The sequence below is a fragment of the Ranitomeya variabilis genome, chromosome 1 (genome assembly GCF_051348905.1).
Source record: "Ranitomeya variabilis isolate aRanVar5 chromosome 1, aRanVar5.hap1, whole genome shotgun sequence".
In the NCBI taxonomy this organism is placed as follows: Eukaryota; Metazoa; Chordata; class Amphibia; order Anura; family Dendrobatidae; genus Ranitomeya; species Ranitomeya variabilis.
In genome coordinates this window covers 1,051,943,171-1,051,970,615 of record NC_135232.1, presented here as the reverse complement: position 1 = coordinate 1,051,970,615, position 27,445 = coordinate 1,051,943,171, and the positions used below count along the sequence as shown (strand labels likewise).

The window sequence follows — 27,445 nt, the reverse complement described above, 5'->3', positions numbered from 1 at the left end:
TACGTAGGATGAACAGCAGATTTAGCACAGTGAGGTCCGCTTACTAGATAGCAGAAGGACAGGAAAGAGTTACTTCACGGTCGACCTAAAAATCACTATTCAAAAACACCATCCAGAAATTACTTTAAACTCCAGTGACAACTCATGCCACTGGAGTAGTAATTTTCTGTCCACAAGAGCTTCCAGCACTGAAGAGTCACATTGCAGATAGCTGGACAAAAATAGCAAAACAAGAAACAAAATTCAACTTAGCTGAACTGGAACTTGAGGCAGGTGAATGCAACAGAATGCTACTAGCACATTGTTGGCCGGCATGTGACTAACAGCCAAGCAGCCTTAAATAGGAAACTCCCCAAGAGGGTGGCGACAGGTAATCAGAGATGGAGGAAGGCACATAAGAGACGCTACCATAACAGACCACCGGGGGAGCCCACAAACCGAATTCACAACAGACCGCCCCCTCGAACTCCTGCTGCGAGAAGACGACCTACCCAGCAGCAGAGGAGAACCGCCCCGACTTGCAACGGCGGGAACGAGGTGAAGGAGGAGCTCGACCTCGGAGAAATGGCGGAGCCAGGTGCATGCATTGCCGCCGAATGCCAGACAGCGACGATGAGCAGCAAGTGCCCGAGCAACGGCGAGGTGATCCCGGCTTGCCCTCACCCATCAGAAGCGGACTCGCGTCCACCGCCGGTGAGGGACCCGAACTCCTTGGAGCCGCCAACGGAGGAGCCGAGCCAACCTATCCCAGCCACGGAACCAGGGAGGACGGAGTCACATCAAGAGGTGACTCCGGAGGAGCCGCGGTCCGGGCTGCAGCCGATTCCAGTGTCCTTGTCAACGGACCGGAGCGACATCGGTGGAATCACATTAGGCGCAGGTATGGACGGCATCCCTACTCCCCTGGCCGATTCTGCTCCCCTGACTGATCCCGCTCCTGTGACCGCTCCTCACCCCAGCAATGATCGTTCCTTCTTGGTGGAGCGGGTCATCCTCACCTCTAACGCGATGGGGAAGCTAGTGCCTCCGCTACCAACCAAGATGGGAGAACCCCTAGATGTGGGCCTAGACTGGGTGATCCTCCGGTGGGACACCCCCTGGACCGGGCCGGATGGGACCCGGGAGGATGGCCTCACCCTTGCGGTACTTACCTGGGAACAGTATAAGCAATGTCTAATACAACACTGGAAAGATCGAGACGAGACCGAACAACCTGACACACAACGTAAGAAGTCCGCTCCCGGCAGGAAAGACGTGGTAAAGCGGGGAACTGTGTTGGCCTATCACCCGAAGAGGGGATGGGGCTCCATACAGGAACCGGGGCTACCCACTGATGTCTTTGTTACTAGCTATAACGTGAAAACCCCCTGCTGCAGCCGAAATGGCGACCCATTACAAAGGGGGGATCAGGTGACCTACACCCGTCATCGGAATGCACGAGGATGGTGTGCCCGGAACGTTCGATGGTGTGAACCTGAGAGAGCGCCCCCTGTTGCCCCGATCGTGACTGATCCCGATTTGCCAGACCTTGTCCCCATCACCACTGTACGCCTTGTAGCGGCTACCGAACTTGCAAGCAGGATTAGCCTTCAAATCCAGACCCCGGCTGATCTGATGGCATCTGAGAGACCAACTACCAGTACAGGTGCAGCGAAGGCCGGGGAACGAAGATCAACCCCAGATTTAGAAGGATAAACCTCGATACCATGAATATGTACATAGTTTCTTAACTGTTTGTTTGTTTCCTGATTTTGCTGCTGAACCCGTCCAGGGTTAACTTTTAAAGGGATTCCTTGTTGACCCGGGATCCCTATTGTTTTGTTTATTTTTCTGAGTTTTGTTGCACAAGTTTTCAGTTGAAAAGAACTGCCGCAATCATGAACAGTGCATGATACAAACTTTTTGTACATAGTTTGCACCTTATTAAAGGTGCTCCCTACTGGTTTTACTTCAAAAAGGACTCTTTGTGAAGATACCACACTGGAACCTTTGTTGAGTATGGACTGGTAGCTTGAGAAGATATGCTACCTCATAGAGACTTGGTCCCCTCTTAAAGGGGATGTTCATTTGATGCACATAAATGGTGATATTGCTTTAAAGGCTAAGAGATAGCAATAATGTTTGATGAAAGAAAGTGATGATAATGTTTTTATGAGAAAGTTATATGTATCCAACTAGTTAATTGTAAAGAAATGCTGATGATGTTCTCCGACAGAAAGTGAAAGCTAGAAGAAGGATGCAGTGGGCCCGTAGGGGTAGACGTGGTGTCCAGCATGCATGTTAGTGAGGAAGATAATGAGAAGAATTAATGTTCGATAAAAGAAACTGTTTTTGATAATGTTGATAGATAGTGGGGATAGAAGGTGAACCCTGAGTCCTCAGAGGAGTCATGTAAAAATGGCTCGGTGCTCTAAAACTGAAAGTAATGTTATGTTCTATACTGTGTATAGTAGTTGAAAAGGCAGTAGGCCCAGGCTGAACGGGGCGGTCCTGCATAGAAGGGAGAGGCAGTAGGTCTGGTGCCGTTAGGACAGGCGGTCCTGCAGATTTAAAGAAGGAGAATGGAAAAGTTAAATTGCCTTATAATGTGATTATAAGAAGGTCCTTAGTGGATGCAGAGTGTATGTCCTTAAAGGCAATGTTAAATTATTGTTCAACAATTTTGCACTTAGTAGAATACCCGGTTGGGTAAAAGAAAAGTTATTTATAGCATGTTGCTATGATATCTAACCATGTTTGTAACGTTCAAGTGTCCTCACCTCCCATAAAGGGAAGCTCTGTTTAAGTATACTTATTGTTATTGCACTCAACAAAACTGTATGTCTTTTTGCTAACTTATATTGTTGTTTTCTTCCCAGTCCCGGAGTACTGTGTTTAACCAGGGGGGAGTGCAGCGCCCCAGAGTCCTGGTCGTTGCAGTACTGTGGCTCCGCCACTATGGGGAGCTATGGTGCGTCTGATGGCACTGAAGGAGTTCATCTGATCAGGTATCACAGACACCAATACATTTCACAGCCGGGCCTCCGGGGGGAGCTAAGGGTTCTATTCACTAGGCCACTCCCCACCATAGTGGGTAAACTGGGGGTCAGGCAGGAAGTTAGATCAGAAAGCTGACTGGGTTGGAACCAGGCAACACCTTGTGGCAGAGGGTGTTGTGGGGGAAGATACAGTAGGGTCTCTGTCAGGGGTGGGATCCTGACAGAGGCTTGGCAACTTGAATGAACGTAAGGGGACCGTGCCTGCTCAGGATAGCGGCGGTGCCCAAGGAAGGATTAGAAGCGAGATAGATTGTGCTGAGTGAGAAACGAGATCACGCAAAAGGAGAAATACCAGTAGGAGTCGTGCTGTAAGACCGAAGCAACATCCTACTGAGGCGCACTACCGGTGGCCGGAACGCCGAGGGAGTATCATAACATTCAGCTTCAAGCAATACTCCAAACAGCGGCAGGACAGTCAGTCTAAGGCGGACTGTCTAACTTAAATCACCTATGCAGTCTTGGGGGGCAACTTGTGGAGAGGGACGACTCTAGGGTCCCGGAAGAGCTCCGAGCCTACCCGTCAAACGGGTGCCGTCCTAACCGTAACATCAGGGAGGGACGGAGGATTAGCAGAACATCATCTAATCGAGTTGTGAGGGAACTTAAGAAACAGACACAACAGTTGTGGGGACTTTCTGTAAGCACAGCAGGGAAGGACCACAACACCTAGCGCTAGAAGGAAGGCACAGATTTCCACCTGCTAAGAGAACTCTGGAGGTGCCATTGGGCCGGCCGGACTTGCGCAGCCTGGCGAACCGTATTCTGGACTGAGGACCCAGAGACCTTCAGTAAAGAGGTAAAGAGACTGCAACCTGGTGTCCTCGTTATTTACTGCACCGCACCACCACCACCATCTACATCCGTCACATCATTCACCGCGCGCCCCTCGGCAGGGTCACGGACTGGGCCTAGCCACCGTGACAACCCCAGAGCAGAGACTCAGAGGCCCGGTACCGGGTACCCCTCGGCCCTGCGGCAGTAGGGGGCGCTACATAATAAGTGGTGACAGCCGGAGTCCTGCTTCTCCAGTGTCTGTACATGTAATAAGTGGTGACAGCCCGAGTCCTGCTTCTCCAGTGTCTGTACATGTAATAAGTGGTGACAGCTGGAATCCTGCTTCTCCAGTGTCTGTACATGTAATAAGTGGTGACAGCCCGAGTCCTGCTTCTCCAGTGTCTGTACATGTAATAAGTGGTGACAGCCGGAGTCCTGCATCTCCAGTGTCTTTACATGTAATAAGTGGTGACAGCCCCAGTCCTGCCTCTGCAGTATGTGTACATGTAATAAGTGGTGACAGCCCGAGTCCTGCTTCTCCAGTGTCTGTACATGTAATAAGTGGTGACAGCCCGAGTCCTGCTTCTCCAGTGTCTGTACATGTAATAAGTGGTGACAGCCCGAGTCCTGCTTCTCCAGTGTCTGTACATGTAGTAAGTGGTGACAGCCCGAGTCCTGCTTCTCCAGTATGTGTACATGTAATAAGTGGTGACAGCCCGAGTCCTGCTTCTCCAGTGTCTGTACATGTAATAAGTGGTGACAGCCCGAGTCCTGCTTCTCCAGTATGTGTACATGTAATAAGTGGTGACAGCCTGAGTCCTGCTTCTCCAGTGTCTGTACATGTAATAAGTGGTGACAGCCGGAGTCCTGCTTCTCCAGTGTCTGTACATGTAATAAGTGGTGACAGCCCCAGTCCTGCCTCTGCAGTATGTGTACATGTAATAAGTGGTGACAGCCCGAGTCCTGCTTCTCCAGTGTCTGCACATGTAATAAGTGGTGACAGCCTGAGTCCTGCCTCTCCAGTGTCTGTACATGTAATAAGTGGTGACAGCCCGAGTCCTGCTTCTCCAGTGTCTGTACATGTAATAAGTGGTGACAGCCCGAGTCCTGCTTCTCCAGTGTCTGCACATGTAATAAGTGGTGACAGCCCGAGTCCTGCTTCTCCGGTGTATGTATATGTAATAAGTGGTGACAGCCCGAGTCCTGCTTCTCCAGTGTCTCTACATGTAATAAGTGGTGACAGCTGGAATCCTGCTTCTCCAGTGTCTGTACATGTAATAAGTGGTGACTGCCCGGGTCCTGCTTCTCCAGTGTCTGTACATGTAATAAGTGGTGACTGCCCGAGTCCTGCTTCTCCACTGTCTGTACATGTAATAAGTGGTGACAGCCCAAGTCCTGCTTCTCCAGTGTCTATACATGTAATAAGTGGTGACAGCCCGAGTCCTGCTTCTCCAGTGTCTGTACATGTAATAAGTGGTGACAGCCCGAGTCCTGCTTCTCCAGTGTCTGCACATATAATAAGTGTTGACAGCCCGAGTCCTGCTTCTCCAGTGTCTGTACATGTAATAAGTGGTGACAGCCCGAGTCCTGCTTCTCCTGTGTCTGTACATGTAATAAGTGGTGACTGCCCGAGTCCTGCTTCTCCAGTGTCTGTACATGTAATAAGTGGTGACAGCCCGAGTCCTGCTTCTCCAGTGTCTATACATGTAATAAGTGGTGACAGCCCGAGTCCTGCTTCTCCAGTGTCTGTACATGTAATAAGTGGTGACAGCCCGAGTCCTGCTTCTCCAGTGTCTGCACATGTAATAAGTGGTGACAGCCCGAGTCCTGCTTCTCCAGTGTCTGCACATGTAATAAGTGGTGACAGCCCGAGTCCTGCTTCTCCAGTGTCTGTACATGTAATAAGTCGTGACTGCCCGAGTCCTGCTTCTCCAGTATCTGTACATGTAATAAGTGGTGACAGCCCGAGTCCTGCTTCTCCAGTGTCTGTACATGTAATAAGTGGTGACAGCCCGAGTTCTGCTTCTCCAGTGTCTGTACATGTAATAAGTGGTGACAGCCCGAGTCCTGCTTCTCCAGTGTCTGTACATGTAACAAGTGGTGACAGCCCGAGTCCTGCCTCTCCAGTATCTGTACATGTAATAAGTGGTGACAGCCCGAGTCCTGCCTCTCCAGTGTCTGTACATGTAATAAGTGGTGACAGCCCGAGTCCTGCTTCTCCAGTGTCTGTACATGTAATAAGTGGTGACAGCCCGAGTCCTGCCTCTCCAGTGTCTGTACATGTAATAAGTGGTGACAGCCCGAGTCCCGCATCTCCAGTGTCTGTACATGTAATAAGTGGTGACAGCCCGAGTCCCGCATCTCCAGTGTCTATACATGTAATAAGTGGTGACAGCCCGAGTCCTGCCTCTCCAGTATCTGTACATGTAATAAGTGGTGACAGCCCGAGTCCCGCATCTCCAGTGTCTATACATGTAATAAGTGGTGACAGCCCGAGTCCTGCCTCTCCAGTATCTGTACATGTAATAAGTGGTGACAGCCCGAGTCCTGCTTCTCCAGTGTCTGTACATGTAATAAGTGGTGACAGCCCGAGTCCTGCTTCTCCAGTATCTGTACATGTAATAAGTGGTGACAGCCCGAGTCCTGCCTCTCCAGTGTCTGTACATGTAATAAGTGGTGACAGCCCGAGTCCTGCTTCTCCAGTATCTGTACATGTAATAAGTGGTGACAGCCCGAGTCCTGCTTCTCCAGTATCTGTACATGTAATAAGTGGTGACAGCCCGAGTCCTGCTTCTCCGGTGTATGTATATGTAATAAGTGGTGACAGCCCGAGTCCTGCTTCTCCAGTGTCTCTACATGTAATAAGTGGTGACAGCTGGAATCCTGCTTCTCCAGTGTCTGTACATGTAATAAGTGGTGACTGCCCGGGTCCTGCTTCTCCAGTGTCTGTACATGTAATAAGTGGTGACTGCCCGAGTCCTGCTTCTCCAGTGTCTGTACATGTAATAAGTGGTGACAGCCCAAGTCCTGCTTCTCCAGTGTCTATACATGTAATAAGTGGTGACAGCCCGAGTCCTGCTTCTCCAGTGTCTGTACATGTAATAAGTGGTGACAGCCCGAGTCCTGCTTCTCCAGTGTCTGCACATATAATAAGTGTTGACAGCCCGAGTCCTGCTTCTCCAGTGTCTGTACATGTAATAAGTGGTGACAGCCCGAGTCCTGCTTCTCCTGTGTCTGTACATGTAATAAGTGGTGACTGCCCGAGTCCTGCTTCTCCAGTGTCTGTACATGTAATAAGTGGTGACAGCCCGAGTCCTGCTTCTCCAGTGTCTATACATGTAATAAGTGGTGACAGCCCGAGTCCTGCTTCTCCAGTGTCTGTACATGTAATAAGTGGTGACAGCCCGAGTCCTGCTTCTCCAGTGTCTGCACATGTAATAAGTGGTGACAGCCCGAGTCGTGCTTCTCCAGTGTCTGCACATGTAATAAGTGGTGACAGCCCGAGTCCTGCTTCTCCAGTGTCTGTACATGTAATAAGTGGTGACTGCCCGAGTCCTGCTTCTCCAGTGTCTGTACATGTAATAAGTGGTGACAGCCCGAGTCCTGCTTCTCCAGTGTCTGTACATGTAATAAGTGGTGACAGCCCGAGTTCTGCTTCTCCAGTGTCTGTACATGTAATAAGTGGTGACAGCCCGAGTCCTGCTTCTCCAGTATCTGTACATGTAATAAGTGGTGACAGCCCGAGTCCTGCTTCTCCAGTGTCTGTACATGTAATAAGTGGTGACAGCCCGAGTTCCGCATCTCCAGTGTCTGTACATGTAATAAGTGGTGACAGCCCGAGTCCTGCTTCTCCAGTGTCTGTACATGTAATAAGTGGTGACAGCCCGAGTCCTGCCTCTCCAGTATCTGTACATGTAATAAGTGGTGACAGCCCGAGTCCTGCCTCTCCAGTGTCTGTACATGTAATAAGTGGTGACAGCCCGAGTCCTGCTTCTCCAGTGTCTGTACATGTAATAAGTGGTGACAGCCCGAGTCCTGCCTCTCCAGTGTCTGTACATGTAATAAGTGGTGACAGCCCGAGTCCCGCATCTCCAGTGTCTGTACATGTAATAAGTGGTGACAGCCCGAGTCCCGCATCTCCAGTGTCTATACATGTAATAAGTGGTGACAGCCCGAGTCCTGCCTCTCCAGTATCTGTACATGTAATAAGTGGTGACAGCCCGAGTCCCGCATCTCCAGTGTCTATACATGTAATAAGTGGTGACAGCCCGAGTCCTGCCTCTCCAGTATCTGTACATGTAATAAGTGGTGACAGCCCGAGTCCTGCTTCTCCAGTATCTGTACATGTAATAAGTGGTGACAGCCCGAGTCCTGCCTCTCCAGTGTCTGTACATGTAATAAGTGGTGACAGCCCAATTCCTGCTTCTCCAGTATCTGTACATGTAATAAGTGGTGACAGCCCGAGTCCTGCTTCTCCAGTATCTGTACATGTAATAAGTGGTGACAGCCCGAGTCCTGCATCTCCAGTATCTGTACATGTAATAAGTGGTGACAGCCCGAGTCCCGCATCTCCAGTGTCTATACATGTAATAAGTGGTGACAGCCCGAGTCCTGCTTCTCCAGTGTCTGTACATGTAATAAGTGGTGACAGCCCGAGTCCTGCTTCTCCAGTGTCTGTACATGTAATAAGTGGTGACAGCCCGAGTCCTGCCTCTCCAGTGTCTGTACATGTAATAAGTGGTGACAGCCCGAGTCCTGCATCTCCAGTATCTGTACATGTAATAAGTGGTGACAGCCGGAGTCCTGCTTCTCCAGTGTCTGCACATGTAATAAGTGGTGACAGCCCGAGTCCTGCCTCTCCAGTGTCTGCACATGTAATAAGTGGTGACTGCCCGAGTCCTGCTTCTCCAGTATCTGTACATGTAATAAGTGGTGACTGCCCGAGTCCTGCTTCTCCAGTGTCTGTACATGTAATAAGTGGTGACAGCCCGAGTCCCGCTTCTCCAGTGTCTGTACATGTAATAAGTGGTGACAGCCCGAGTCCCGCATCTCCAGTGTCTGTACATGTAATAAGTGGTGACAGCCCGAGTCCCGCATCTCCAGTGTCTATACATGTAATAAGTGGTGACAGCCCGAGTCCTGCCTCTCCAGTATCTGTACATGTAATAAGTGGTGACAGCCCGAGTCCCGCATCTCCAGTGTCTATACATGTAATAAGTGGTGACAGCCCGAGTCCTGCCTCTCCAGTATCTGTACATGTAATAAGTGGTGACAGCCCGAGTCCTGCTTCTCCAGTGTCTGTACATGTAATAAGTTGTGACAGCCCGAGTCCTGCTTCTCCAGTATCTGTACATATAATAAGTGGTGACAGCCCGAGTCCTGCCTCTCCAGTGTCTGTACATGTAATAAGTGGTGACAGCCCGAGTCCTGCTTCTCCAGTATCTGTACATGTAATAAGTGGTGACAGCCCGAGTCCTGCTTCTCCAGTATCTGTACATGTAATAAGTGGTGACAGCCCGAGTCCTGCATCTCCAGTATCTGTACATGTAATAAGTGGTGACAGCCCGAGTCCCGCATCTCCAGTGTCTATACATGTAATAAGTGGTGACAGCCCGAGTCCTGCCTCTCCAGTATCTGTACATGTAATAAGTGGTGACAGCCCGAGTCCTGCTTCTCCAGTGTCTGTACATGTAATAAGTGGTGACAGCCCGAGTCCTGCTTCTCCAGTGTCTGTACATGTAATAAGTGGTGACAGCCCGAGTCCTGCCTCTCCAGTGTCTGTACATGTAATAAGTGGTGACAGCCCGAGTCCTGCATCTCCAGTATCTGTACATGTAATAAGTGGTGACAGCCCGAGTCCTGCTTCTCCAGTGTCTGTACATGTAATAAGTGGTGACAGCCCGAGTCCTGCTTCTCCAGTGTCTGTACATGTAATAAGTGGTGACAGCCCGAGTCCTGCCTCTCCAGTGTCTGTACATGTAATAAGTGGTGACAGCCCGAGTCCTGCATCTCCAGTATCTGTACATGTAATAAGTGGTGACAGCCGGAGTCCTGCTTCTCCAGTGTCTGCACATGTAATAAGTGGTGACAGCCCGAGTCCTGCCTCTCCAGTGTCTGCACATGTAATAAGTGGTGACTGCCCGAGTCCTGCCTCTCCAGTGTCTGCACATGTAATAAGTGGTGACTGCCCGAGTCCTGCTTCTCCAGTGTCTGTACATGTAATAAGTGGTGACTGCCCGAGTCCTGCTTCTCCAGTGTCTGTACATGTAATAAGTGGTGACTGCCCGAGTCCTGCTTCTCCAGTATCTGTACATGTAATAAGTGGCGACAGCCCGAGTCCTGCTTCTTCAGTGTCTGTACATGTAATAAGTGGTGACAGCCCGAGTCCTGCTTCTCCAGTGTCTGTACATGTAATAAGTGGTGACAGCCCGAGTCCTGCTTCTCCAGTATCTGTACATGTAATAAGTGGTGACAGCCCGAGTCCTGCTTCTCCAGTGTCTGTACATGTAATAAGTGGTGACAGCCCGAGTCCTGCTTCTCCAGTGTCTGTACATGTAATAAGTGGTGACAGCCCGAGTCCTGCTTCTCCAGTGTCTGTACATGTAATAAGTGGTGACAGCCTGAGTCCTGCATCTCCAGTGTCTGTACATGTAATAAGTGGTGACAGCCCGAGTCCTGCTTCTCCAGTATCTGTACATGTAATAAGTGGTGACAGCCCGAGTCCTGCTTCTCCAGTGTCTGTACATGTAATAAGTGGTGACAGCCCGAGTCCTGCTTCTCCAGTGTCTGTACATGTAATAAGTGGTGACAGCCCGAGTCCTGCTTCTCCAGTGTCTGTACATGTAATAAGTGGTGACAGCCCGAGTCCTGCTTCTCCAGTGTCTGTACATGTAATAAGTGGTGACAGCCCGAGTCCTGCTTCTCCAGTGTCTGTACATGTAATAAGTGGTGACAGCCGGAGTCCTGCATCTCCAGTGTCTGTACATGTAATAAGTGGTGACAGCCCGAGTCCTGCTTCTCCAGTGTCTGTACATGTAATAAGTGGTGACAGCCCGAGTCCTGCTTCTCCAGTGTCTGTACATGTAATAAGTGGTGACAGCCCGAGTCCTGCTTCTCCAGTGTCTGTACATGTAATAAGTGGTGACAGCCCGAGTCCTCACAGCTGACGTCACACACTCTCTACAGCTGATGACGTCACGGTAAGCACATAACCCGGTATTTGTTTATGGACGTGGTCTGCGGGAAACAAAAAATCTGCTACCTGTGACATCACGAAGTGCCCACCTCCATACCCGCCCCGAGACCCGCAACCTCCAGTCCCCGCCCACTGCTCTACTGATCCAATCATTGTGATCGAGGGGTGGGAAAGATGTTAATGTCTGTCCAATGAGCGCAGCCGTGGGCGGGGCTGAGTAGAGTGCGTGTGCCCGGAGAAGTGAGTGCGGGTCGAGTAGCTGAAGCGGGGGGACCGGGCTGCTAGTGGCTGTCTGTCTGCGTCACACGAAAATGCACTCGGATGCTGTCAGTAAGTAGAGGCCGCGGCGCCGCAGACTGGTCCGGAGAAGGTGCGGGCTGCTCCTGCTGAATGTGCGTCATGTGTTATGGAGGCTGTGGCGCCCCCTAGCTGTGATAAGGGTAATAGGGGCATTGTGCAGGAATAGCTGCTGCGTAATAATAGCGGCCGCCATCACCGTCTGGCTCTCCCTCCCCTTGTCGGAGACAGTCCTCCTACTTCCCCCCCCCCCCCCCCACCCTGCGGGCTGTGAGGCTCGGCCGGACAGCCGGGGGTGCGCGGTCCTGCAGGGGGAGGTGGTGGCGGCTGTGTGCTCGGTGCTGCCATCTGGTGGCCGGGCAGGGCGGCTCACTGCTGGACTCCGTCCTTTGTGCGCAGGCTGCTGCTCAGACAGTATTGATGAGCTCAGGCCAGAGGTCGCCTCTCACCACCAGGGGGCTGTGGGCAGAAGTCTGATGTCCAGACACAAGGTGGGGGCACATGCCCAATGCTACCAGCCAGCAATGCCACTGTCTATAGGGGTCCTCCATGTAAACGTCACTGTCTATAGGGGTCCTCCATGTAAACGTCACTGTCTATAGGGGTCCTCCATGTAAATGTCACTGTCTATAGGGGTCCTCTATGTAAATGTCACTGTCTATAGGGGTCCTCCATGTAAATGTCGCTGTCTATAGGGGTCCTCCATGTAAATGTCGCTGTCTATAGGGGTCCTCCATGTAAATGTCGCTGTCTATAGGGGTCCTCCATGTAAATGTCGCTGTCTATAGGGGTCCTCCATGTAAATGTCGCTGGCTGTAGGGCTCCTCCATGTAAATGTCGCTGGCTGTAGGGGTCCTCCATGTAAATGTCGCTGGCTGTAGGGGTCCTCCATGTAAATGTCGCTGGCTGTAGGGCTCCTCCATGTAAATGTCGCTGGCTGTAGGGCTCCTCCATGTAAATGTCGCTGGCTGTAGGGCTCCTCCATGTAAATGTCGCTGGCTGTAGGGGTCCTCCATGTAAATGTCGCTGGCTGTAGGGGTCCTCCATGTAAATGTCGCTGGCTGTAGGGCTCCTCCATGTAAATGTCGCTGGCTGTAGGGCTCCTCCATGTAAATGTCGCTGGCTGTAGGGCTCCTCCATGTAAATGTCGCTGGCTGTAGGGCTCCTCCATGTAAATGTCGCTGGCTGTAGGGCTCCTCCATGTAAATGTCGCTGGCTGTAGGGCTCCTCCATGTAAATGTCGCTGGCTGTAGGGCTCCTCCATGTAAATGTCGCTGGCTGTAGGGCTCCTCCATGTAAATGTCGCTGGCTGTAGGGCTCCTCCATGTAAATGTCGCTGGCTGTAGGGCTCCTCCATGTAAATGTCGCTGGCTGTAGGGCTCCTCCATGTACCTGAGGCTGGTGGTCTTGCATGGTTGCCATCACATTGCATTCCTACCCAGTCCTTCCTGTCGGGGCAGCTGTCTGTAACCTTACAGCCCTGACATGATGATCCCAGGTCCAGAGAAGTGCGGTTTGTGTCCCTTTATAATGGGTCGGGCCGTCGTTGTTACTGTGGACCAAGGCTCGTGTGCCGGGGAGTCCTCCAGTTTATTAAAGGGCTGTTGCTGTGCTCTTATATGAGGAGAAATAGCAACTTGCTTGTAAAATTTAGTAATTTTGCCATTAACGTCTAATTAAAAATGCTCCTGTTCAGAAGAAGCAATTTATATTTTTTTGTTTACTGCTCATTGCCTAGGTTACCGGCCACCTCTGCAGTCTTATCGGTTGGTCTCGTACAAGCTCTTTTCTATAGATGCTTGTAAGCGCTCTCTGGTTCCCGTCCTGCCCCATTTCGCTGCCCTGCGCTCTCAGTGCTGTAGAGACCAAGGTGCCTCATGAGAGAGCCCACAGATCGGGATGATGCCACTGGTGCCGACTGTCACCCCTGGCAACCAAGAAGTAACGAGGCAGGGGGGCAATGCTCCTTCTGTATATGTTGGAATAACCCTTTAGCTTTTACCCGGTGCTGAGACACCGGTGTCGGGTATGATGTCTTCCAGCCTGCGGTGATGCGGCCATAGAGCTTTATGGCCGTGCCTGGAGGACGGCACGGCGAGGCACTTATGTGGTGTATGCTAGCAGGGTTGCTCTTCTAATGTTTCTGTACAGACTATAGAGCTGACATATGCAGGTACAGCAGGTGAGAGATCAGTCAGGGGCGCGTGGCTGCTTTGTGTTAGGACGTTACTCATCCCACACAAATTGGTGAATGGAGGCCTGGGTATCCAATGTGCCGGGGGTCTTCCTGGGGCAGCCGATGAGTAGGAATGAAGGACGCATCGTGGTACCGTCCTGCTGTCATTTACTAATAGAAGTCTCCATGTTTGTATTCCCCAGGGATTCTGCCGAGCACAGGGTGATACTCCGCATTGGCTCTCTCCGCAGAATATGGGCTGCGGTTTGTGGTGGTCTACACCTTTCTATTCCACAGCCGGCTAAGGCTCAGTGATGGCATCTGCTAGGACACCACATCATGGAGTTCCTGAGAGATCATTGTGCACTGCGATGTCTAAATATTTGTAGAAATATTCCGTGGATTATTTGGTTAGTAGTGAATGGATCGAAGGAACTGCCGACCATAAGGCTCGTGGAGGTGCTGAATTAGGATTTATTCAGAATATCTAATTTCCATATCACACTGCTGTCAGTACGGGGGAAAAAAGGTAAAATTTTGGCTAAATACTAGTGATGAGCGAGCATGCTCGGGTGTTCTCCGAGTATCTTAGGCATGAGCGTAGATTATGTTTGAGTCCCCGTAGCTGCATGATTTGTGGCTGCTAGACAGCCTGAATACTTGTGGGGATTCCCTAACAAACAGGCAAGCCCTGCATGTGATCAGGTTATCTAACAGCCGCAAATTATGCATCTGCGGGGACACAAACATAATATACGAGCACGCCCAAAAATACTCGGAGAACACCCGAGCGTGCTCGCTCATCACTACTAAATACCGTTTGTCAGATGTGTCTGCTGTGGAAAATTATCTCAAAATTAGAAGGGGCTAGCTTTTGGGGTGGGCTTCCCCAGAGCAAAAAGGCAAATCGGGACCGCTCTTCACAATACTTGCTCTTGGTTTCCTTTTTGCTCTGGGGAAGCCCACCCCAAATCCCGGACCTTTCTAATTTTGAGAGCATTTACCACAACAGATACGTATGATGAAGGCCATTTACCCCAAATGTTACATTTTTTCTATACTGACAGTGATGTCATTTATGGATATGAGATATTCTGAATAAATCCTAATTAAGCATCTCCACGTGCCTGATGGTGGGCAGTTCCTTCCTTCTGTTCACTAAGGATCTACAGGAGCTCAGTGGTTGGCTCCAAAGGCACAGCGCACTATACAACTTCATACCATCCATTGAGGGTCTGCCACCTACCCTAGTGATCATTCGATTATTTAGTTAGTGTCGAAGACGTCTTCTGTAGAATCGATGAGTGACTGATCGGGTTCTGCAGAAAGTTTACTTCAAGTAAAATCCGCTTATTAGAGGGACCGGTCCGCTCCGCTATTTACCCAAGTGGCGCCACAAATATTATACTGTATAACTAATGGAAGCCATCAAAGATTGCACAGCTCCCCAGAATGGTGCCAGTGGTTGGCTTCTCTTAATGGCGTGTCCGATGAATTTTCACATTCTCCCTATTTTAATCGACACATTACTTGTTTTTATTTCTTCTAGTAGGAGTGTGCCCCTGACTCTGCCACCCTTACATTACATAGCATATTTAAGTGACTGGTAGAAGAGGCGCTTCAGCAGCTGCAGTCTGTATTCTAAGATGATGCTACCATTTATCATACAGACCTCAGATGCTGCTGACCTTCTTTAAAAGGCCATGTTTGTCGTGTACTTTCAGCTGTGCGCTATTGTTGGAATTTCCATAGAAGTGAAAGGAGCTAGTGTGGATACAGCTCCCTGTCCATTCACAAAAGCAAAATTCTTTGTTAACATAATATGCAAAAAAAACAATAAAACCATTTTAATATATAAAATGTGGGAAAATGATAAAATGTGGAATACAGACACAGTGACATTATGCAGGTAAGGCTATGTTCACACATTGCGTTTTTGCTGCTTTGTACAGTACCAGCAAAAGCTATGAGATTTCATAAATCTCATGCGCACACTTTTTTTTTTTTTTTTTGTAGCATGACACTTCTTTCAGCTTTTTATAGCATTTTTTTTTCACCCATAGAAAGCAATGAATAAGTGCAAAAATGCAGGTATCAAGTTTTGCTGCGTTTTTGGAAACCAAAACCTTAAGGAAATTGCATCATTGTATTTTGTGGGGGGGGGGGACTAAACTTTATCAGCATGCACGAGACAACAGACACTCAGTAAAACCTTCTTTTTTTTGAAGCTGCTGCTTTACTGCCATGCAAGCAGGTTTTGACTGCAGAAAGAAAAAAAAAATGCAACGTGTGAACGTAGCCTAAGGCAAACCTGTAATATATCAAAAACAGTAACCTGTTAATGATCTGTGTCCCTGTATCACATCTCTAAGGCTACTTTCACACTAGCGTTAACTGCAATCCGTCACAATGCGTCGTTTTGCAGAAAAAACACATCCTGCAAAAGTGCTTGCAGGATGCGTTTTTTCCCCATAGACTAACATTAAGTGACGTATTGCGATGGATTGACACACGTCGCAACCGTCGTGGGACGGTTGCGCCGTGCTGTGGCGGACCATCGGCACAAAAAAACGCTACATGTAATGTTTTTTGCCGCCGACGGTCTGCTTTTTCCGACCTCGCATGCGCAGCCGGAACTCCGCCCCCACCTCCCTGCACTTCCCCCGCACCTCACAATGGGGCAGCGGATGCGCTGGAAAAATGCATCCGCTGCCCCCGTTGTGCGGCGCAGAGAACGCTAGCGTCGGTAACCCGACGCTAGTGTGAAAGTGGCCTAAGCTATAATAACCCCCAGGTGCATAAGATTGGGTCATGGGTCCGTGGTGAAATCCTAAATGCATAATAGTACATATGATTAGATCATGAATTCATTAGTTTATCAGTTAAGTGCTTATAATGTTTCACCAAGAATATAGGTTAAACAGGTGACAATTAATGTGGTATATGATCCACCTCTATTGTAGGGAATATATTGCACACCTAGTGCTCATATAGTATGGTACGTAATGTGCATATGGAACCAAACATTATAATGTACCTTATGGCCAGGGCTGAGGAATCGGTGTTCATTTTGGTGGACTCAGTATAAAATAGGTTGACTTTGTGGCAAGTGTGATGCTAGGCTCCCTTCATGGAAAAAATCGTCCACACAGATGTTTTTTCAGTGTGAGTGATGTTTTGAAAACTCGCACATTGTAGAAGGATCATCTTTAGGCCGGGGTCACACTTGCGAGTGCCATGTGAGAAACTCGCGCATCAATACCCAGCACCGCCGCCGGCACTCGGGACCGGAGCATGCGGCTGCATAGAAATACATACAGCTGCACGCTTCGGTCCCGAGTGCCGGGTATTAATGCAAGAGACTTGCGCGAGTTTCTTGCATGGCACTCGCAAGTGTGACACCAGCCTAAAGATGATCCTTCTACAATGTGACAGCCCTAGAGATATTTGTAGACAGCTATTAAGTCTCCTGTCTTCTTTTTTTGCAAGCTAAACATTCCCAAATCATGTAACCATTCCTCATAGGACATGGATTGCAGATTGGTCATTATTCTAGTCGCTCTTCTATGAACTTGCTCCAGTCTGTTGATGTCTGTTTTGTTTTTTTTTTTAAATGTGCCAGAATTGTATTGCTGCTGCATCACACTGTTGACTCATGTGCAGTCTGTGATCTATTAGTATACCCAAATCTTTTTCACATGTGCTGTTGCTTAGCCCTATTACTCCTATTCTGTATGTTTATTTTTTTCATTATTATTGCCCAGATGTAGTACCGTACTTTGCATTTTTCCCTGTTAGAAACCATTCTGTTAGTTGCTGCCCACTGCTCCAGTTTTGTGTCATCAGCAAATTTAATCAGTTTCAGCGAGCCCCCACTGGCATTTAGGGATGCGCAAAGGGAATGTGTCAGCTCATTCTACCCCCCACTCTCCAGTCCCATTACCTGGTGATTGACGGCTCTGACAAACTGTAGCAGTGCGATCAGTCCCCTTGTAGAGAGTGGAACAAGGGTGGGAATGAAGCTGGGAGCCGAGGCAGAGAAGGGCTGCAATGCTCAAGTGATCTAATAACGCCACACAAGCAAACTGACATTACTAGAACATTGCTGGTGCTGGAGGTGACTATAAGCCTTTATTTTAATTGGAGGACTCTGGCATTTAAGAAAAGGTTGTCTTAATGGTGGACAACCCCTTTAACCAAACCAAGATTTCTGGCAGGGCTGTGGAGTCAGTGTCTGAGTCCATTCTGGTGGAGTTGGTATAAAATGGACTGACTCCTACTCCTAAAATATTTAATACATTGGGTTCAGTAGTACAATGCAGGATGAGCTGTAAATGTTTCATAATAATTTAGGAAAGTTATAAAATGTCCTATATAAATGTCTGTTCTGTTCCTGATCTGAGAATCTCAGCTTTTGGTGGAGATGAATCTGTGCTGCACTTTATGTACATGCTCAGTAGTGGAGACGGAGTCGGGGAAATTGAGAAGTCGGAGGTTTGGCTTACTGACTACACAGCCCTGATTTTTGGTGCATTTAACTTTTTGAAAAGGGGAGAAATTTACTAATCAACCTGTAAGACTCAAACGCCCTGTGCAGTGCAGGGGATGTAAAAGAACTGGAAAATGTACCCTCAGGTCTGTATAATAGGATGCCTCAGCAGGTATGAGCTGTGGTTACTCTTTCTCCCGAACATTTGCAACAAGAATCCAAATAGCTCCTGCCATGTTCCCATGTAGTGTTTTCCCAGTTTTTTTTTTTTTCTACAGTAAAATATTTGCTTAATTGTCCATGCAAAGTAATGTGATTTCATGATAACCCATGCCCAGTGTGCAGCTGATGATGCAGTTGAACTGTGCGTTTTTGGGGTGCGATTTTTCTTGGTAGAGTGCAGTTGTGTTTTTAAAGGGCACCTGTCACCCCGTTTTTTGAAGATGAGCTAAAAATACCGTTAAATAGGGGCAGAGCTGGGCGTTACATTAGTGTCTTTGTGTGCCTTTATAACCTACCTAAGCTGCCGAAATACCTTTGTAAAGTCGCCGTTTTCTGCTGTCACTCACGCTGGTCTGGTCATATGGGCGTGGTGACAGCGCTGTTTCTCCCCCAGAAACCTGCTCATTACGTTGGTGGCGTAGTGGTGTGCGCATGTCCAAAGCGAAGATCCACTGCCCAGGAGATTCAAAACAGCGCGGTCTTCGCTATTCGCCGTTTACCGGTGGGCGCGGCCATCTGTCCTGTGGACGCGCGTGCGCAGATGGAGCGCTCTGCTGCCCGGGGCTTCAGGAAAATGGCCGCCACGATCTCCATCTGCGCACGCGCGGCCACAGGAAAGATGGCCGCGCCCACCGGTAAACGGCGAATAGCGAAGACCGCGCTGTTTTGAATCTCCTGGGCAGTGGATCTTCGCTTTGGACATGCGCACACCACTACGCCACCAACGTAATGATGAGCAGGTTTCTGGGGGAGAAACAGCGCTGTCACCACGCCCATATGACCAGACCAGCGTGAGTGACAGCAGAAAACGGCGACTTTACAAAGGTATTTCGGCAGCTTAGGTAGGTTATAAAGGCACACAAAGACACTAATGTAACGCCCAGCTCTGCCCCTATATAACGGTATTTTTAGCTCATCTTCAAAAAACGGGGTGACAGGTGCCCTTTAAGTGCAGAAACAAAGCTTTTCTGTACTAAAAAAATGCATAAAAAATGGCTTTAACCCCAAGGCCATTTTACATTTTTACATTTTGTTTTTTGCTCCCCCATCTTCCCAGAGCCATTTTCCGAGACCTGTATCGTCTCTATTTTTCTTGATCTCGGGTTGGGTGAAGGCTTAATTTGTTTGCACACCGAGCTGACTTTCTTATTGATACAATTTTAGTGTAGATACAATCTTTCATCACCCATTATTGCATTTTAGTGCAATGTAGCGGCGACCGAAAAAATGTAATTCTGGTATTCTTAATTTTTTTTCTCGTTACGCCATTTAGCGATCTGATTAATTCATTTTTTTTATTGATTGGGCGATTCTGAACACAGCAATACCAAATATGTGTATATTTGATTTTTTTTAATTGTTTTAGTTTGAATTGGGCGAAAGGGGGGTGATTTTAACTTTCAGATTTTTTATTTATTTTTTTACATTTTTAAACTTTTTTTTTTCTTTTTGCATGCTTCAGTAGTCTCTATGGGAGATTAGAAGCTGCAGTACTTTGATCCCCTCTGCTATACACCGGCAATGATCAGATCGCCTGTGTGTAGCAGAAATGCTCAATTGCTATGAGTGCCGCCGACCACAGAGCGATCTGGCAATGACAACCACAGAGGTCTGCTGCAGACCTCTGGTTGTCATGCCGACCCATCGATGACCCGCCATCATGTGAATGGGGTCACCGATTGGCAGGATTAGTGACGGGATTGCTATTCCACCTGCATCTGATGCGGGCACATGTCAGCTGTATAGATAAGCTATCATGTGCCCGGAAAGGTGCGATCTCCGCACCAAAGCCTGCACCAAATGGAGTCTGACGTGTGCGTACTATTCCCCACATGTCTGTAAGGGATTAAATCCGAATTACAAATGCATCAAATAAAGGGGAGAATAGATTGCATGTTACTGTGTGGACTCCTGCAGAAATAATGTGGATGGAAAGCAGCAGAGAAAACGGCAGTATTTACTCTAGATGTGAACTTAGCTTTAAGCCTTGTAGTCTAAATACTGGGATTTTTTGGTTTTTTTTTTTTTTAAATTTAATTCCAAACTTAATTTTTTTTATTAGGCAGAAAAGTTGTTTAACTGTTCCAGCAAAGTACCGTAGATATGATTTCATGAAAACTCTTGCCCAAAGTGCGGCTAAAGTTGCTGCTGAACTGTTTCTTGCTGCATTTTATTCTCTATAGGCTTCAATGTAGACCCTGGAATAAAAAAACACCGACCGCATTCTCCTATCTCAGTAATGGGAAAATCGTATCTTCACTGGATCCAGATTTTACCCCTGAATTGAGAGTAAGAAATCAGTCTGTAGCTTTGTATAAAAGCTAATGTAAATGATTGAAGTCATACTGTCTGTGGCCATGTTTCTAATATGTACCAGCAGTGTTGCCCTTCAGACTCCCATCACCTCCATTAACAAGCGTGTTGGCAGTGTGTGTCCCCCTGAATATTATTGATAGCAGAGGTTGTGTTTCCCCCACAAACGAGGATGCCATCAGAATGCCCAGGCTTAATAAATAGTGGCACGATTATTGCTTCACATGAACAATATTTCCAACAGGGTGCCCGTTCCTCCATAACCTGCAGCACCAGTGGTATTGCCTCACTCAAGAGACACATTCTGCCCAACTCCACCTGCCACTAAGGGGGCGATCACAACGCGGTAATACAGCTACAATTCCCGTAAATGACCCCATTCCATTGGTAGAGATTCTCGGACACCCGATATATGGTGTGTACATGGGCTGTATCTAATATCTATAGTGAAAAACTGTTTTTCTCATTTCATTGCAGATTTTCAACTGAACTCTCATCTATCAACACTGGCAAATATTCACAAGATATACCACACACTCAACCGGCTGGTAATGACAAGACAGTGGCACCATGGGATTCTGGAATAGTTGCAGTTTGTTGTCTAAGTAGATTGAGAATCCATCCATGTATCCTGTGCATGGACACCTCGGCGTTACACCTGTTACATATATGTACACTACATGTTTCTTATCCATTTGATCTGCTGTTCGATAAAACTATATTGAATTTTGTAGCGCAGCCCCTCTAAAATCCCCCTGCCACTACCACCAACTGCAGTGCTGACCCTTCATTACCCAGAACTAATGTAGCCGTACAATGAGCACTAGGTGTGTGTCATACATCAATGGCTGACTATTTCATGTACCATTTCCAGAATTTGACAGAAGACGTGGGTCAAGACGATCACCAGACAGGTAGAAATTCAAAATTTTTTTCCAGACTTGTGTTTATGTATATACAGTGCCTTGCGAAAGTATTCAGCCCCCTAGAACTTTTCAACCTTTTCCCACATATCATGCTTCAAACATTTGGTTGGGGGAATTCATTGCGGGGTATCGTACTATGTTTGGGGGGCACTTTTGTTGGCATCATACTTTATCTGTATTCAAGGATGATTATCCTTTGTTATTACATATTTAAATTGGGACACATGCTTTTTCTGCTCTTTTATAGCCTATATTATTCCAGTATTCCCCATTTGTGATTATGTGCTAATTTTATTTTAAGATCTGATAATTGGAATGTACTTTGTTCGTAGGACAACCCCTCTAAGTTTGTGTCCATTGTAGCGTTTCACCTGCTACGGGTCTTGGGGATACTCGCTTGGCAGCAGGATAAACACTTCAGGCACGATACCTCACACATGTCAGTCCATATGGTTTATTCAAACTCCGCATAAACCAGACAGGGTACAGTCCATTTCATTACAGCCATGAAACATTAGACAGTTCACGTAGCAGATAGGCTTCTCTGCTGTATATTATAATCCCGTTGTCCGGGCTTACCTCTCAGAAGTTCCACTCCTTACACTGACTTCAGGTCAGTCCCAGGTCCTCAACACAGACCGTCCAGGTCTACGGTCTCCAGGTGCTTCCAGGACGACTCCACTCCCAGGAGTCTCCCAACACCAACCGTCCGTGCTATGTCAAGCACGCAGGCTCTCCAGCCTGGAATGGTCTCTGTGTGCTTCCAGGACGTCCCCACTTGGAACCGTCCAACACACAGGCCATTCTGCAGTGTCCTGCCAGGACACATGGAAGTGTGTCCACCCTGACAGACACTCACACACTCACTCAATCTCTCTCACCATGTGCTACACACACCTCCTTTACATAGGTGTAACCACACCCAGGTACCTGTCACATGGCTAGTCAGGTGAGCGTGACATCACCACAGGTCCTTTCACACAAAACCAACTTACGTGTTCAGACACGCCTCTTTGGCTGGGTTTGTAGGTGACTGAACCCACCCATCTCTCCAATCACCTGGAAGCCTTCCCAATGTAAACAAACCCCTCAGCAGTAGATCTGCTTGAGCAAAACATACCCAGGCTTCCATCACAGGGCCACCCACCTCTGTGATACATACCATCCATCATTCACATGACCAGTCGCGACTCTCTATGCTACCCCATATAAAAAGTTTCATCATTATATTTGATCAGTCAAAAGGTCCTCAATTGTAGACTTTTTTTAAAATAAATATCAAGGTTAAATGTTGTCCCTTTGTACATTTGAGTTTGGCATCCCTGTTGTAGGGGGCATACAGTGTAGAATTTCAGTATTTGCAGATGATGCTAAACTCTGCAATCAAAGTATACAACACGGGAGGATAATTTAACATTACAGAGGGATTTATAGAAGCTGGAGGCTTGAGCAATTAAAGTTTATTGTAGATAAATGTTAGATTCTGGAGAGGAAATAAAATGTATTATGTACTAATTGTAAAACTCATGGAAAAAGCATTGGGCGTATGGATGGATAGCAAACTCTGCTTTAGTGCCCAGTGCCAGGCAGCAGCTGCTAATGCAAATGAAATAATGGGATGCTTTAAAAGAGACACAGATGCTCATGACAAAAACATAGTTTGCCTTTATACAAGTCACTAGTGCGGCCACACTTAGAATACTGCGTACAATTTTGGTCTCTGATGTATAAGAAGGATATGACTGATCTAGAGCGGGTACAGAGAAGAGCAACCTTTCTTGATATTGCAATCAAACTTTGGATTATTCACTTTTGCAAAATGAGGACTTTTTCAAGGTACATGCTGTCAAGGGGCATCCTCTGTGTCTAGAGGGAAAAAAGGTGAAATGATCACAGACACTGGTTCTTTACTGTAAGAGCAGTGAGAGATTATTGAACTCTCTGCCACATGATTTTGTAACGGTTGATTCATATACAAAAGTACAAGGAGGCCTGGATGCCTTTCTTGAAAAGTATAATATGACGAGTTTGGGGTACTAGATACTGGGAGGAGACATTGATCCAAGGAACTAGTATGATTTTTTTTTTCCCCCTATTATGGAGCTATTAGTATCTGCCTCATGGGGTTTTTGCCTTCTTTTGGATCAACATGTTAGGTAATAGGCTGAGTGTATGTGTGTGTTGTGTGTACAGAGAGAGGATTTCTTCTATTTTCCTTTTTACTCTCAGGGAGTCTGCGTTCCTGCAGCACCTCAGACTGTTTTACGAAGACTATGCCCCCACGAAAAAAGAGAAGACCTGCTGCTGGTGATGACCTGTTGGCTAAGAAAAGTAGACACGACGGGTAGGAGCACATTGATGAGCACATTTCTGGTTTGTTATTTACTACGTTCTGTTATTGAGAATTTTGGATTGTTGCTGCTTATTCACCCTCTGCTTGTAAGTGGAGGAATGGACTGCCTGCACCTGGCACCTCAGACTGGCCCTTATGGGAACCCCCGGTGGGCCCCTGTGTAGATCTGGGCCCTCAATCCCACTGTATGGGCCGTACTTGGCATATTTCACGTGATTCACTCTGTACAGAAGAAAGCAGCATCTCATCATTCATTATCCACGCTACCCAGTTTATTATTATAACGCATCGGGTATTCTAGAATATGTATGTCGTTTTACTTATGAAGATTTCAGAATAATACATTGAATACACAGGATTGCGTCTGTCGCTGATTGTTCGCGGCCGGCCATGTAGTATATAACAGCCTACTTAGTATATAGCACAGCTCACGGAGTATATAGCACAGCCACGTAGTATATAGCACAGCCACGTAGTATATAGCACAGCCACGTAGTATATAGCACAGCCACGTAGTATATAGCACAGCCACGTAGTATATAGCACAGCCACGTAGTATATAGCACAGCCACGTAGTATATAGCACAGCCACGTAGTATATAGCACAGCCACGTAGTATATAGCACAGCCACGTAGTATATAGCACAGCCACGTAGTATATAGCACAGCCACGTAGTATATAGCACAGCCACGTAGTATATAGCACAGCCACGTAGTATATAGCACAGCCACGTAGTATATAGCACAGCCACGTAGTATATAGCACAGCCACGTAGTATATAGCACAGCCACGTAGTATATAGCACAGCCACGTAGTATATAGCACAGCCACGTAGTATATAGCACAGCCACGTAGTATATAGCACAGCCACGTAGTATATAGCACAGCCACGTAGTATATAGCACAGCCACGTAGTATATAGCACAGCCACGTAGTATATAGCACAGCCACGTAGTATATAGCACAGCCACGTAGTATATAGCACAGCCACGTAGTATATAGCACAGCCACGTAGTATATAGCACAGCCACGTAGTATATAGCACAGCCACGTAGTATATAGCACAGCCACGTAGTATATAGCACAGCTCACTTAGTATATAACAGCCCACGCACGTAGTGTATAACTCAGGCCACGTAGTGTATAACTCAGGCCACGTCGTATATTGCCCAGCCACGTAGTATATTGCGCAGCCCACGCAGTATATAGCAATGTGGGCATCATATCCCTGTTAAAAAAAAAAAAAAAAAAAATTCAAATAAAAAATAGTTATATACTTACCTTCCGTTGGCCCCAGATGCAAGAGAAGCGGTTACCGAAGCTCCTCGTGCGCTCCGGTCCCAAGAGTGCATTGCGGTCTCGCGAGATGATAACGTAGCGGTCCTCGTGAGACCGCAGTGAATGGAGCGGTCGCGAGGAGCGGGAAAGGCCGGTTCTGGATCCGAGGGGCCGACGGACGGTGAGTATATAATGATTTTTTTTTTTTAATTATTGTTAACATTAGATCTTTTAACTATTGGTGCCGCATAGGCAGCATCAATAGTAAAAAGTTGGTCACACAGGGTTAATAGCAGCGGTAACGGAGTGTGTTACCCGCGGCATAACGCGGTCCGCTATCGCTGCCATTAACCCTGTGTGAGCGCTGACTGGAGGGGGAGTATGGAGCGGGCCCTGACTGCGGGGAGGAAGGAGCGGCCATTTGCCGCTGGACTGTGCCAGTCGCTGATTGGTCGCGGCAAAACGGCCACGACCAATCAGCGACTTGGATTTCAATGACAGACAGAGGCCGCGACCAATGAATATCCGTGACAGACAGAAAGACAGACAGAAGGACAGACAGAAAGACGGAAGTGACCCTTAGACAATTATATAGTAGATAGAGATATGGGTAAATTTGTGAACGAAGATAGTATAATATTTGAATGCAGGTGAAAATGCCCTCCCCCCAGTCCGACACTGATTGTGTGTGTTTGTCCGTCTTTCAAGAAGCAATATGCACTTTTTCTCCTCACCAGGCATTTTTCAAAGTCTGAAGTGGACAAAAAAGACATAAAAGACTGAATATATAAGTAGCAAAGTGGTTGTACAGTGGGTTTTTTTTTCTGTTGACTCACTGAAAAAAATTAAAATTAAAAAAAAAAATCTTTCATGTGAAAATATCCTAATGCCACAGGTAAACACGTAGAGTTCCATCCTTTTAGAACACTATTGGGGTTCTAGTTCTCTCCATTATAGTCTATAGAGCTGTTCAGATTTCTGTGGGTTTTTTTTTTTTTTTTTATTATTATTCAGACCATGTGTCAGCAAGAAAAATCACCAAGGCATGTTTGTTTTTGATCTGATTGATCAAAAACACCAATAGAAGTCTGTGGGTCCATGAAAATCACAAATTGCATACTCTGCCATCTGTGTGCAATTCATGTCATTTTCACATTCCCATAGACTTGTATGGCTGGTATTGATTCAAGAGTTGGATCAAAATCAGACACTGTAAATTCATGTTTTGTGTTTTTTTTTTTTTTTTTTGGGGGGGGGGAGAATACATGGTCCACAAAGAAACACGGACAGCTACATAGACTGTAATGGGTACATGTTCTTTCCTCTCAAACATGTCTGTTTTTAGCATTGCAATGAGTAGGTAGAAGCTTTGCAAAAAATGTCTTATTTGTTTTGAGGGTTAAAACTGACACACTGACCTAGAAAAATCTATAAAAGCTGTAAAAAAAAAAAAAAAAAAAAAAAAAAAAAAGCTGTAAAATCTGATCCAAGACACTGAAAATCGTCTGCTTTTTTTTTTTGGTCATCTGAATGAAGCCTTACATTCCACAATTGTTTTGCAAAAGCCCGTTATGCATCTCCACTCGTTATTCACGGAAACGGTAGGAGAAACAAGTGGACGCAGTTAGGAAAAAGATTGGGTCATTGAATCTTATATATGTGTAAGTCTTCTGCAAGTTCATGCCTTGCTGAAATCGGCAAAGGGTGCTTTTTTTCTTTCCAATTTGTCTTCTTAAGGAAAAGGAACCTTCTGATAACAAGTGTTTTTAAGATGATCTATTTAAAGGGGTTTTAACTAGATCATCATAAAGCAGCCCTCCTCCCATCAACATTGTCTTAATATATTGCAGTTATCATATTATATAGCACAGTGAACTTACAGTTGTTCATTGCCATTCCTGTACATGGCCACAAATTAATAAAAGAAAAAAAAATTAAAGGGAAGTCCCCTTAAACTAAAGGAGGTTTGTACTGGGGACGTAATATGGATGCTACACGCTGTTTAAAGGTATTTCCCTTTTTTTTTTTTTTTTTCTTGCTGTAGTAAACTTGCCAGATGTTGCAATATGGTGACTGCCTTATTTGAGGGTATAAAATGCATCTGAAAACTGCAATTATAAATCCCAAACCCTTTAACAGTGGTTTTATACTTTGTATATATTTGTGCAGTGAAAAATCATTTGATTGCTACACAGGCAAAACGCGAATGTAGCAAAATTGCTGAGAGAATTAACATGCTCCAGTTATAAATTTAAAAAAATGCCGTGTAAGAATGAGATCTTGGCAATGTGCTGCTACTGTAAAATGCAGCATTTTTTTTTTTTTTTTTTTTTTCCCCGGCAGAAAAATGCTAAAAGCGCAGCAAAATTTCCGCCTGTGAATT

The 27,445-nt window shown here is 46.9% G+C and overlaps 1 protein-coding gene across 1 annotated transcript in view; it reads left to right on the top strand.

Moving 5' to 3' along the window:
• The first annotated feature begins 11,186 nt into the window (after positions 1–11,186).
• Positions 11,187–27,445, top strand: part of DCUN1D4 (defective in cullin neddylation 1 domain containing 4) — a 44,908-nt gene continuing 28,649 nt past the window's right edge. The window contains exons 1-4 of the mRNA XM_077279785.1: positions 11,187–11,337; positions 20,982–21,052; positions 21,379–21,418; positions 23,660–23,774. Coding sequence (XP_077135900.1) covers positions 11,319–11,337; positions 20,982–21,052; positions 21,379–21,418; positions 23,660–23,774 — 245 coding nt within the window. The 5' untranslated portion in view covers positions 11,187–11,318. The remainder of the gene's footprint in view (positions 11,338–20,981; positions 21,053–21,378; positions 21,419–23,659; positions 23,775–27,445) is intronic.